This window comes from Crocodylus siamensis, chromosome 7 (genome assembly GCF_052110815.1).
Source record: "Crocodylus siamensis isolate JL-2025a chromosome 7, ASM5211081v1, whole genome shotgun sequence".
Lineage (NCBI taxonomy): Eukaryota > Metazoa > Chordata > Crocodylia > Crocodylidae > Crocodylus > Crocodylus siamensis.
The window spans coordinates 35438423-35452371 of record NC_143401.1 but is presented as its reverse complement, the minus strand read 5'-3'; the positions used below and the strand labels follow the sequence as shown (position 1 = coordinate 35452371).

At 42.8% G+C, this 13949-nt stretch overlaps 1 protein-coding gene across 1 annotated transcript in view; it reads left to right on the top strand.

Annotated features, from left to right (window-relative positions):
- MAT1A (methionine adenosyltransferase 1A) overlaps positions 1–13949 on the top strand; it is a 33510-nt gene that overhangs the window by 1489 nt on the left and 18072 nt on the right. The window contains exon 2 of the mRNA XM_090057259.1: positions 13239–13316. Coding sequence (XP_089913385.1) covers positions 13239–13316 — 78 coding nt within the window. The remainder of the gene's footprint in view (positions 1–13238; positions 13317–13949) is intronic.

The following is a 13949-nucleotide window of genomic DNA, read 5'->3' as shown; positions in this document are numbered from 1 at the left end:
TACCACATAGAGAGGGAAAATCACCTCCCTGGACCTGTTTGTGAAGCACCTATGGATGCACAACAAGATGCCATTGGCTCTGTCAACTACTTCATCACATTGATGACTCATGTTCATCTTGGAGTCAACAGTGACTCCAAGATCTCTTTCTGCCTCAGTGGTGCTGAGAAGGCTGCTTCCTAGCCTATAGGTATGATGGCAATTCTTTCTCCCTAGATGCAGCATCTTGCACTTGTCCTAATTGAATTGCATCCTGTTGCTCTCTGCCCACTTCCTCAACCTGTCTAGCTCAGCCTCAATCTGGTTCCTCTTCTCCAGGGTGTTAGCTTTTCCCCATATTTTTGTGTCATCTGCAAATTTGGACAGGGTTCTTCCCACCCCCTCATACAGATCACCGATGAAGACGTTGAACAGCATTGGCCCTAGAACTGAGCCCTGAGGGACACCACTGCACACATCTTTCCATGTTGACACCAACCCATCTACCACCACTCTCTGTGTGACCCTTGAGCCAGTTTGCTACCCAGTGTGATTGTTCAGGCCAATCACACTACTGCAGATATATGTGTTCTGCAAAGCCAGCAGACCTGACTACCTGCCTTCAGGTCTGTAACATTATTGTAAGGGGTTTTCAGTTTGGACAGCACTGGAGTATGTCAGACTAAGTTCTAAAATCCTACTTTCTTGATATGCTTGATAATTGCCCAACCTACTTCATTCCTGGCCCCTTTTCATTCTCTTATTTGATCCTTCAGTGTAACCACAAAATACTGATTTGGGGACAGTATAGTCATATCCACTGCAAGAGACTTGGGACGTATAACAAAAGAATGAATTTATGGCAGGATTGTTTGCTGAGTGTTACATATAGAAAATAAAGATGTTTTACTGACTGTATGCATTTTGGCTAAATGGCTGCATAGTATAAAGTGATTGGGGATAGTAAAGTACACTGTATTACTGCAAAATAATGTGTACGATAAAATTCCCTGCACTGTGCAGCGCTGTTAACTGCCGCAAGCTGGACTTGTCCAAACAGCAAGTGAGAGCTCTTCATAACAGGAGACAGGGGCAGGCAGGGGTACTTAGGAAACTGTTACAAAGCACTAAAACAGACAAACGCACATTAAACGTGAACACATCTCATTTTGTGATTAGGGAAGATGAGGAATTAGTTATGCGATTTTGGAGATGGGACAAACTAAACTCCAAGATCTAGATGACCCCAGTTTTTCAAGCAACATTAGAGTCAAGCAGTGTAGCAAAGCTCATTATGTAATTAATAAATAAAATTACATTGTCTAACTCTGAAAAGCCTGCAGTTTGGTTCCCAAACATTTATGCCAAAATTTACTATGGTTTTGATTCACTTGGATTTGTAGCTTTGGTTCTGTGCTTATGTTGGTTATATCCACATGACACTATGCAGTGGCATGCAGAAATACCCAAGTTAACTTGGGTATCAGAAGCAACCTAGGTTGATGCAACACATCTTCAGGACTAATGAACCTACTTCTCAGCAATACTAATACAGCTGTACTGCTTCTGAGGCTAATCTATTTCCTTCAGAGCTAACTTGGGAACCTCTGTATAGTACTGTATTATACCATGAGATATACCCTTATGCTGATGAGATTCCATTCTCTTTAGTGAACTTGCTCCTGATTTACACTGGCAGAAATGGGAGGGGAAACCTGATACCTTTTCTGAGCTTCTAGTGAGCATAAGCCTAACAAGTGAGAGTACTGTACAAATTTAAATCTGTGACTAAGTAAGGTAATTCTCAGCCAAAGTGGCTCAGCTCCACCAGATTTCTTGCTAAAATCGTATGAAACTGCATATTACCCTGTGTGTCAACTTAAAATTGTTTCATGCTTACTCTTTCTGTATTTGATATTGCAAACATAGCAGTTTAACCTTGATGATTACTCATCTCCTATGTGCAATAATATAATAATTGCCACTTGAAAACACTTGAAAGAACAAAGATCAGTTTCTGTGGCAGATTGTTATGGTGTAACTTGTGTTGTGTCTTTTATAACCATTGAGGATCTGCTTCCCTCTTTTCATGTAAATTTACAAGGGAGAGGAAATATAGGGTATATTTTATTTATTTATGTATTTAAATGTAACCTCACCTATCACACACGACATATTGCACACAATAAAAAATGCCTCAAATCAACAAAAAATAGCAGTGATCTCTGATAATAATTAATGAATTGCTGTTATGCAAGCTGCGTTGTGCTTTCAAAGGCATTGCTGTTTGGCAATGGTGCGTCGTGCTTTCAAAGGCATTGTGTTTCCCTGAGACAGATTGTCTTATAGGACTTAAAGCCAAAACCCTTCCCCCATTAAATGTATCTGATATAATTAAGATCAAAATTTTAAGCAGAATTAAAACATTAGTTTTATTATAATAGGATAGAGATTACAAAAGGTCAAGAAATGCAAATTCCTACAGCAAACTTTTACTGATCACTTGACTTCTCTGTATATTTTATAACACACATTTAACAATATATTCAGTAATATAGTAGATCAAACATCCAACAATGAGAGAGAATAATTGCAAAGTATTATACACCTATTCAATGTGGCTGGGTTAATATCACTTTCTGATCCCTTTCACTTTGAACAGGACAATTATTATGTTTCACTATCACAAGTATTTCATTGAACTTACCTATGAATCATTTAAAAATGGAAATGTGGGTGGTGATACTTTGTATAGCCTCCATTAGTAGTGAAAGGCTAGTCAAAAAATTGCCACTGAACCTGTTTTTAAATGAAAAATGGGGTTTTCAAGAAAATGAACACTTTGATAGAAAGTGCTCATCTCAGAAAGGTATTTTGTTTTTAAATAAAAAAATTGAAAATTCTTGGGGTTTTGCCACTTTTAGATGAATATTTACATGCTTTGCTATTTTTTTAGTTGATATAAATAACGCCCCCCCCCCACAAAAAAGTGTTTCAAATGTCCCTTGTCTTTGATAAAAAGTCAACATTTTCTCTGGGAGGCATCCCCTCAGTTTCCAATGAAAATAGAACTGAAGTCTTCTAAGCACTTCATGGTTGTAAAGTAGGTGTCATTAATAGGCAGTGTGCAAATTATGTATATGCACACCGCAAATGGCCTGCAAAAATGCTGAATAGTAACTTTCAGTATGGTGTTCAGTTCTGAACCAAAGTTTATTAGTAAATAGACTTCCCCAAAGTAAAGGGAAGTCTTTTCATGTGTATGTAATATGAAATCCCTACCTAATGGAACATAACACACTGGGACAATCTGCATTAGTTTATGTAATAAATAATGTAGACATACAGAAATTCATAATGTATGGTCAGGCTTCTCAGAAAACTATGATTAGTGAGCTATATTGGGCAACCGTATCACTTATGTCATGAATACTATACATGACATGAGCCATTGGGCTACCTGTTATTATTTATCTGTTTGCATTTAGTAAATTACTGAAAATAGTACTTGAAATATTGTTGTACTCAGGTTCATCCTTAAAAATGCTATTTTTTCAAATATTTATTCACATATCCTATTTATTTGCAGGGTATATGAGACTTTCAGCTATCCGCATTGAAAACTGTATCTGGGAACTGAAAACCAATCTGTGTTCTCTACAACCTCTTGCATCATAATAAATCCTCTGTACTCCAAAATCAACTGACAGACTTGATAATGATGCATGAGGCATAACAGAACTAATCTTGCTTTTCTCTTAGTTATTGTATATTTGTCCTGGAGCACTGTTGATGATAGTAAATTCTCATTTTTAGCGATAAAATAAGTAGATATTGTGCAAAAAGACTTAGAGTATAAGAAAGGAGTATAGTTTTGCATGACAGCAGGATCTATTTTTGTCTGACAGAGAATGGATTCGTTAAGGAAGTGCCTAGTTCACTTCGCTGTTAGACTATAATATTTTTAACATTATCAGAGTCATTTAGGAAACTGTATCCTTGATGATATTACTACCCAGGATTAATGTATTAATCATGGATTTCTAAGAAAATCAGTTGTACCATTTGAAATATTATATTTAGTTTATTAGTTATTACATTTGAAATCCTTTAAAGAGAACTAGACTACCTATAACAACAGTTTGCTATTTATTACAGATCAGGTATTTCCATTTTTCTTGAAAGATTCTTTTAGTTACTACCACTGTTTATAGCAGAGACTGTTGTCAATCAGTTAAGCCACGGAGTCCAGGGCTAGGAACAGACATTACACATAAACCGATTTAAGTGATCAGAAACTGGGTTAAACCTGTAACAGAACAGATGTTCAGTCAACATAAACCAGTTTGAAAATGACTGAAATTGGTTTGAGATAAACCTGGTTGAGTGATAATAATCAGTTATCAGTTTGATTTGGATCAAACCAGTTTATGCAATGTCTGTCCCAGACCCCTTCCTAGTTTAAGTTAAATCAGAGTCCCCCAGCATCCCAGCGTGCTTTCTGGGCTGGGCAGGGCTCTCTGCTCTAGAGAGCTGAACTGGCCCCTCTCTTCTGCTCCCTGGATGCAGGTCTAGACTTCAGTTACGGAGCATCTGCCTGACTTCCTCCTGCACCTCCTCTCCCACCACTCCCTGCTGAAGCAGGGATTCCCTTCTGCCTTATACAGACACCTTTCAGCATTACCTAGCAGACCACACGCTGGCTATGGTCTGTGCTGTGGGGGACAGGACAAAGGCAGACAGGACAGTGTTGGCCTAGGGCTTGTTGGAACTAATCAACAGGTAGCTGGTAATGTCCCTCCATTCCTTCCTTGGAAAAAGAACATCTTGAACTAATGAGAGAAGCTTTTGGTTTCTTAATGGGCTGATAAACACTGAGTTAGGGGCAAAAACACTGTGTTATCAACTCCCTGCTGGGCTGCTGGCTGGGGGGGACGGGGAGGGAGGCGGGACCCCTCCCTAATCACAGCCTGACCACAACCCTCCTCAGCTCAGCACTGTGGAAGGGAGGGCAGGGCTTCTCTAGTATCCCCAGCTTCTAGTCTGAGCCACTGCAGGCATGTGCCTGCATTTCTAGTATGAAAAGGGAATGTCAATCCACCTCGAAATCAGTTCCAGTGTCGCAGGTTAGACTAAGCTGCAAAGATTGAATCAATTCAGGCTCAGGCTTTTTGAATGTCTGTCTGTAACCCAGAAGTCCTTTTCCATTAGCAGAAGGCCAGAGTGACATTTTGAAGGTACAGCACTTCTGTAAATCAGGACCTTTTTTAATTTGGAGTGTGTGAGGAGGTACTTAGCCTGAAGAGGGCTGAAATGCAGCTTCAAGCAGTCATTAGTTAAGATTCTGCTTGATTGAAAGCCTGGGGGTCAGCTGTAACTGATATGCAGAGAGAGTTAAGAACTTAGGAGCAGAGTGGGGTAGTTGATGTGCTGAAGAAAAAGCACAGAGCTTGGTCTGCTCTTCTCTAGGCCTGGAAAAGAGATCACAGGTTTTGGCTCTGTTTGTTATTTGCATGTTTGCTTGTTTTGTTACTTGCTTTGTTTGCTGTGCGGACAAGGTTGCCCCAGATAAAATAAATGGGCTTGAAACATGAACTCAGAGTGGATTGTCCTTGATAATGAAGCTGAGTGACTTGCTTACAGACAGACTTATGCAAAAGTGTTCATATATACTGGGCACCATTAATTTCCAGATGAACTTTTAGTTATCTCCTTAAGTTAAATATGGGATACTTAATGCAGTGTTATTATGAAATATCTTAAACATTATCTTTCTCTCTGTAGTCAGCAAGAACTATTTTGATAAAAGATTAACACTTTGGTTATCCACCTTCATTATGTTTGGATTCCCAGTAGAATTCCTAAGGGTCGCTCTCTTTGGATAACCAGGAAATTAATGAAGGGAATCACAGACAATACCTTCAAATCACCTTCATATTATTCTCAAGATAGGCTAAGGGTCTCTACTTTGTGTGTGAAGCCAGTGACTTTCTTCTCATTTAGTAGATATAAAGAGCTTCCAATACTTTTAATCAACTTTCTGGAGGGTAGTGCATCCCCAGAGATTGTCCCTTACTCTCTTTTGAAGCAAATAAAGCAATAATGAGATAATGAGCAGACATATCCTGCCATACTTGGCAACTAATAAAGGACTTGGATAGCTGAGATCAGAAAGTTATTTAACTTATATAGCATGTAGTATAGTATATGCAAAGCCTCCTATGCAGAATCACTGTTAAAATCTGGAACAGCTTGTTGAATTTTATATCGGGGACCAAAACTAACAGGAAGATGAATTTCCTTAAATTAAATTTACAGATCAGGTGATTGGCCAATTCCAACAGATATACCAATACCTAGATCAATAATGCTTCAGATCGGGACACTATGATTACAGTCAGAGATTGCACAAATTCTCTCATTTTAATTTAAATCATAGAGAAGTTGTTAGCACAGTAGATGATGAAGTGATTTTTCAATAAAGTAAAATCTCAGCATGAATTTTAAGTCTGGAAGGAACCATTATATTGTCTCTCTGACCTCCTTCATAACATATGCTGTGCAGTTTCATAGTAATTCCTGAAAGCCTGTACATTCTGACTGAACTAGCCTATATCTTTTTTAAACAGGTATTTAATTTTGATCTGGAGGTTTCAACACATCAGTCTACCACATCTCCTGGTAAATTCTACCAATGGTTAATTATCCTTCCACTTAAGATTTTGCACCTACTTTCCAATCTGAATTTGTCTTGTTTGACTTTACAGTCAGTTTATCTTCTTATGTCATGTTCTGCTAGGTTAAGCAGAAATCTTATCAGAAATTCCCTTTATGTACAAGTCCTTTTACATCTTGATAAAGCTACCTCTTACTTTCTTTTGATAAATTCAAGTGAAATTCACTCAGTTTATAATAAGGAATGCTTCCCAGAATGCAAATTCTTCTTGGAGTTCTTTTCAGGATCTTGTTCCATTTGTCAGTAAACTGTTTGGAATTTGGATCTCAGAACCAGACACAGTATACCAGTAATCCTTTCATTAAAGTCATGTACATAGATAATATCACCTCATTACATATTATTCCACAGTTACATACCTCCTAGGAGAACATTTGCCTTCTTGGCCACAGCATCACACTAGAAATTCATTTGCAGTTGGTTATCCATTATGCCCCTCAAGCCTTTTTCAGTGTTAATGTTTTCCAGGATCCATTCCCTTGTTTTTTAAGAAGAGCCAATGTTATTTGCTCTTAGAAGTCTACATTTTTTTTGTATGTCCCAAAGGCAAGCAGGAGAGGTACCTTGAATCACTAACCCATAAGATATATCATAGAGGTTAAATATTTTCTTAGCAACAGATTTCCAAGCCAATGCACAAAGCATAACACTGTTTCACAACTGGCACTCATAATGAGATGCTGCCTCTAGTATGTGGTCCCATTAACTAGGCATAGGGCAGCCACAGCAGGGATTTGGGGATAGAGTTGTAGCAAGGCCCAACATCAAGGATAGTATTGAAAAAGGCCCAACATGGAAGAGTACAGTAGTATCAGAAGCCCCAAATTATGCTCCTGTGCAGAATACTTGATTTCATGCATGCCTGAGGTTTGCAAAAAGTAGGTTTGATTATTCAGGCACTTGGATCTCATTGAACTTGTATCAAATAACTTAACTGACAAGTTTTAGAAAAAAATACTACCCATTAAATATATCTGAGGATAAATACTGGTTTCTGACCATGGAGGACCAGTCAGATGCTTAACTCTGTTTGTTAGACAAGTTCATCTTTTATTAATACCCTTTCTGTAGCTGTAAAACAAGGAACCCATACCTGTTCTTTTTAGCATGTGAGAATCTTGGATCTTTGTGCTTGGTGTATAATGGTATAGAACCATCCCCAAGTCCTTTGCTACCTTAGATGAACTTTCTGCAATGGCCCGTGGACTGCGTTCAGATAAGCGCATATGTATGTTTTTCTGGGGACAAATAGCAGTGGCACATAGTTAGGCCACTGCTACTTATCCCTGGGAAATGCTTGTGCAGGTGTGCTCTCGCACACAGCAAGTTGCCCTGGGTAGGGGGGGTTGGGCTGGGCCCAGCTCCTGGGCTGGCTCCAGAAGCCTTACCTGGGAGCCTCCTGTGGCTGCAGCAGGGTGATCTGGCAGCAGGGAGTCTGGCTGGCAGCTGGAATGTGGCTCCAGCCAGCCAGGCTCTAGTTTCAGGCTGCGCATCATGCCACCATTTGCACCATGCCACTTTTTTCTGGTGCAGGTTTTTTTGACAGCAGGATGTCTCGGTGTCAAAAACCTTCCTCTATACTGTAAATTAGCAGCTCAGGGAATGCCTGCATGTGCGGTGTGTGTGGTGTGTGGCAATGCAGATGGGTCTGTGGTACCACATACCACGTGTGCATGCTCTTCTGGATGCACCCATGTATTTCATTCTCTTTAGTTTCAGTGGCGTCAAAGGGAAAAGGCTGTGGTGGACAAGGAAGGACATAAAAATGCAGCAATGATAAACTTTTCCCTAAGAAAAAGTTGAGAGAGAACCCATGGATGTTTGGATTTGAGATGATTTTTCCCTAGCTTGTGGTTTATAATTTCTTTAAAGTTAATTTCAGACCACCCAAAAGGCTTTGTCTGTGGTGTCACCCTGCACTTCCCCAGTCTCCCTTATGATCCTCTCCCTTGGTTCACTCTTCTGTCATTACTTGCTGGAATAAAGTCTCCAGAGGAGGCTGGCTATGATTTTAAAACAAAGGGGAGTCCTGTGGTATGGCTCCCTGACCAAGTGAAATCTCTGGCTGTACTGGCTGGGCAGCTGCCCTATGTTCGGTGCACATAAACCAGTTTGAAAATGGCTGAAATTGGTTTGAGATAAACCTGGTTGAATGATAATAATCAGTTATCAGACTTAACTGACTTGTGTCAAACCAGTTTATGTGATGTCTGTCCCAGACCCCTTCCTGTTTTAAGTTAAATCAGAGTCCCCCAGCATCCCAGCATGCTCTCTGGGCTGGGCAGTGCTCTCTGCTCCAGAGAGCTGGGCTTGCCCCTCCCTTCTGCTCCCTGGCTGCAGGTCTGGCAGAGACTTCAGGTACAGAGCATCTGCCTGACTTCCTCCTGCACCCCCTCCCTCACCACTGCCTGCTGAAGCAGGGATTCCCCTCTCCCCTCTGCCTTATACAGATATTAGCTAGCAGACCACACGCTGGCTATGGTCTGTGCTGTGGGGAACAGAACAAAGATAGACATGACAGTGTTGGCCTAGGGTTTTTTGGAACTAAGCAACAGGTAGCTGGTAATGTCCCTCCGTTGGCAGGGGTTTCCCTGCCATGGAGTCCCCCTTGGCAGGGGTTTCTGCCCTCAAGCTCAGGTCCCTACCCACTCAGGTACCCCTCTCTCATAATAAGGAAGACTAAACAACAAGAAAATAATTGTGTGTTGGGCACTCTGATCTGTAGTCTCCTGACCTCCCCTCACAGGTGCTTCTAGTCCACTGGTTGTTATAAACAAAAAATTAAACTCCATTGGGATCTAAACAGTCCTTTGCAAAAATCTCAACCCCCCGGGTACCTATGAACAGTCCTTCATTAAATCTTCATTCCTCCAAGTGCATTCACTCTCCACAGGCTTTTTCTGGTGGATTCACACAGCCAAAGTCACCCACTTACCGGGAGGAAAGCCTATATCATGGGTGGGCAGTTATTTCGGGTGGAGGTCACTTACCAAGTTCTGGCAAGCCGTCAAGGTGCGCAAGAATAACCCCATCCCCTGACAGGTGTCCATGCCCTGATCACCATCTTGGGACCAGAAGTCCCACCTCTAACCCCTGACCATTGCTACCAGAAGTCCCTCCCCTTGCCCACCCAGAAATACTTCTTTCAGCAAGTGTTTGCCATCTTGGAACCATAAAAATATGAAATTATATTTTACAGGTGTGGGGGCAATGTGTATGTGGGGTAAGGAAGCATGTGGGTGGGTGTGTGACTATATGGGATGTGAGTGTGTATGGGGTTTGTGGGGGTGGGTGGCTGGGGATAGTTGTGGCATGTTGAGAGGGGGAGGATTTGCCCACAGCCCTCCTGCAGCAGGCAGTATGCGCACCAGCACTCTTCTGAGCCCTAGCTCTGTGCTCCAACTGCTTCTGCCCACAAGGTACTGGTATGGCTGTATGCTGCTACTCACCCATCTGCCACCATTGCCCTTTTGTCACTTCCCTGTCCCCCACCCCCACTCACTGCTCTGGCATCACATCCCAGCTACATGACCAAGAACGCAGGACACAGCAGGAGCTAGACTGGCCAGGCAGGCTCCGCATGGGGCCAGCCAAAAATCTCAGGGGAGGCCGGCTCCTGCTGCATCCTGTGGCTCGGCACTGCAGCTGGGAACCATGTGGTACCAGAGCAACCAGCAGGAAGTGGAGGGGTGCAATGGCAGCGGCAGGCAAATGTATGTGGCAGGTCAGGGGGTGGCAGTGATCAGGTGCATCGAGTGCAACAACAGCTGGGAGGGAGTGCGGGCTCATGTGGTGTGCCAGGGGCAGCACCAGGAAGGCCCAGAGCAGGGTGGCAGGAGCTTGGGATGCAGGCCAGCAGGGACTCCATGGAGCTGGGCCGGACTGCACCAGAGAGGGGGGAGCTGGCCCAGTTCCATAGAGCCCTGCCAGCCTGGCCCCATGCTTCTGCCACCCTGCTCTGGCCCCTGCTGGTCCTGGCCCTGGTGCACCAGTGTGGATCCCGCACTCCTGCCCAGCTGTTGCTGTGCTCCACATGCCTGTTTGTTGCCCCATTCCTGCCCCCCACTGCTACTTCTAGTGCTTTCTTGTCTGTGGCTGCCACTGCTCCTCTTGATCCCCCTCCCACCACCTACTTTGGTACCACATGGCTCCCAGCTGCAGCCCCAGGACTGAAGCAGCTAGCTCAGCCCAACCCTGAGGACTGGGGTGATTGGCTGCAGTTCTGCTCTGCCTCTTCCCCCCCCTTCTTATCTGAATTTCCAGGTGCAGGGAGGCAGGAACAGCCCCAGGGCCCAGGCCAGTACCCTTTGCTCCACACAGGTCTTCTGGCTGGGAGAAAGGGTGGGCAGGGCCCCAGGCCTTACTTCTGCAGCTGCTTGATCCTGCCAGTGGCTTTCACTGAGTCCTACTGCCCCTGTCTTCTGTCAGCTTTGACAGGCAGCCAGGAGCAGATAACTATTCATTTTCTAAATTTTTTAGGGGTCCTGTGGGCCAGATAGAATGGCCTGGCAAGCCAGATCCAGGCCCTGGGCCATATTTTGCCCACCCCTGATCTATATGCAGGTCAGCCTCTCCCCTGCTGGTCATTTGACCTGGTCACCTGGTCATAGTGGCCAAGTACTACTAATTCCCCAATCAGCAGCTCAGCATTCTGCAGGCTGGGCCCTGCAGATTATGTACCTGTGTTGTTGATGCCCACCATTTCTTGTAGGTAGGTTTTCTGTAAGCAGCACTTGCACTTGTTGTGCACTGTCTTCAGTTCTGTTTCCCAGGACCCCAACTCTTCAGTGATTTAATATTGTTTCATCAGTGGAAGGAATGTTGCATATCCTTGGTATTTTTTACAAATAAGTGAAAAACAAACAGATAAAGTTGTATTGGATTGGTATGGATATACAAAGGAATTATACTGGTTGAAAAAGAAGGGTACACACCCCCTTTTAGGCTCTTCAGTTGCTACAGTTCCATGAATCTGCTGTATACTGCAGCAAGTAAAAGCTAAACTATGGTAATTGAGTCTAGGGACAGACTTTCAAAAAGCCTGAGCCTGAATTGATTCAATCTTTGCAGGTTAGTTGGCTGAATCAGTTTACAACTGACAGCCATTCCCTCTGGGGTGAGGAAAAGCAGGCACATGCCTGCAGTGGCTCAGGCTAGAAGTCAAGGGCACTAGAACAGCCCTCCATTCCCTTCCATAGTTCTGAACTGGGGGTGGGGGTGCAGCCAGGTCCAGGTAGGATGCTCTGATTAGCGAGGGGTGTAAAGCCCCACTTTGGCTGCACTGTCCCAGGCTTTTCCCCACGCACTGCTCAAGGGGTGGGAATGTTGCCAGCACCCAGCCTCCAGCTAGCACTCTGAGGCAAAGTAGGGGATGCGCAGTGCATGCATCTGTTGATGATACTGAGCTTTTCAATCTCTTTCTATGTGCTTCTTCATACTGTCTGCAAACCTGACAGGCATAGGAACCAGCAGGGAATTGATAACACAGCGTTTATCAGCCCATCAACAAAACAAACGCCTTTCTCATTGGTTTAAACTGTACTTAAACAGGTTTTTCCAAAGAAGGAATGGAGGGACATTACCGGCTAACCAGTTGATTAGCTCCAAAAAACCTTAAGTGGACACTGTTCTGTTTGCCTGTCCCAGTGAAATTGGAGACACACATGCACAGATACCTCTCAGCATTAGCTAGCATACCACATGCCTAGGGTCTGTGGGGCTGGGGTCTGTGCTGTGGGAGGTGGGAGAGAGTGAGGGTGGGATCTCTGCTTTAGCAGCAAGCAGCAGAGGGCTTGGGGTAGGAGAAAGCAAGGCAGACCCTGTTGTGCTTGCAGTCTCAGCTGAGGCTCTGGCTAGGGAGCAGAGGGGCGGGGCCAGCCCTGTTCTTTGGAGCAGACAGCCCAGCCTGGCCCAGCCCAGGGCTGCACAGCATCTAGGATGCTGGGGAACACTGGTTTAACTTAAGGAAGGGGTCTGCAGCAGAAGTTGCATAAACTGGTTTGACCCAAATTAATTAAGTCTGATACTACATTCAACCAGGTGTCTTAAACCATTTTCAGCCATTTTGAAACTGGTTTATGTGCACTGAACTTATGTTCTGCTACAGGTTTAAACCAGTTTCTGATCACTTAACCTAGTTAATGTGTAATTTCTGTCCCTAGCCTGTGAATGATTTCATTTCAATGTAAGCTGCTCCTATGTAGCTTAATTTCCTGAAGAATAGGAGTCAACATACAACACAGTGATGGTACATACCTACAAGCGGTAAGTTTCATGTAAGCTTCTTAGAGCACTATAATGGTTTCATCTGTCTACAGCCAGTGTTAATTTGAAATTAGGTATACCAAACTGCATCTGATATTTGTCCAGAGAACATTTAATACCGTTTTTTAAAATCTGCTTTAGCATAGATATTACAGTGGGCCAGTGTATTTTTGCAGAAGAGCAAGAATCCAGCCCCTCTAATTCAGGGACATTTTCTATAGCGAGTTGCCTTTAGACAAACAATTTTGTTCCTTTCCAGATAAGATCTGTGATCAGATCAGTGATGCTGTGCTAGATGCCCATCTCAAACAAGATCCAAATGCCAAGGTTGCTTGTGGTAAGGATACATATATTTTCTTTTTACCACTTAAATGAGTGCATACAATTGCCAAACTGCCATTTCCCCTTTGTAATATATTTACATAAGAGTTTGATGTTATCACATGCTAATTCATTCCTAACTCTAATTACAGTGTTTAGAATCTATATATAGCAAAACAAGAAAGTTCAGAACAAACAATAATATAGTGTCATTACTTTGTTTCTCAAAGAAGCACTGAAAGTACATTGTGTTCAATGATCAGAAATAGGTCAGGTTTCTCTAAAGAGTGAGCCTAGATCAAACAAACCAATGGTGTCATCATAAATGTAATTAGTATTCTTAGGGAAAAGAGAATATAATTCTAATATAGTGGATTATCCAAAGAACCCTTGGCTACCTCTAAAAAAGTACAGTTTCTTGGATTTATGTAGATTTTTTATTTTTCATTGCTAGCTCCAGCTTTATTCCTAACTGCATAAGGATTCTTCTTGAGATGAAGGTGTCTCATAGGTCTTTTGATTCACTGCAAAAACAACTTTTGGTTTCAGTGGGCACATCTACACATGCACTTAATTTGCAGCAATAAACTCTGGCACTTATTGTTCCAGAGTTTGTTGCTCCTGGGCATGCTGTTTGAAAGTGCACCTG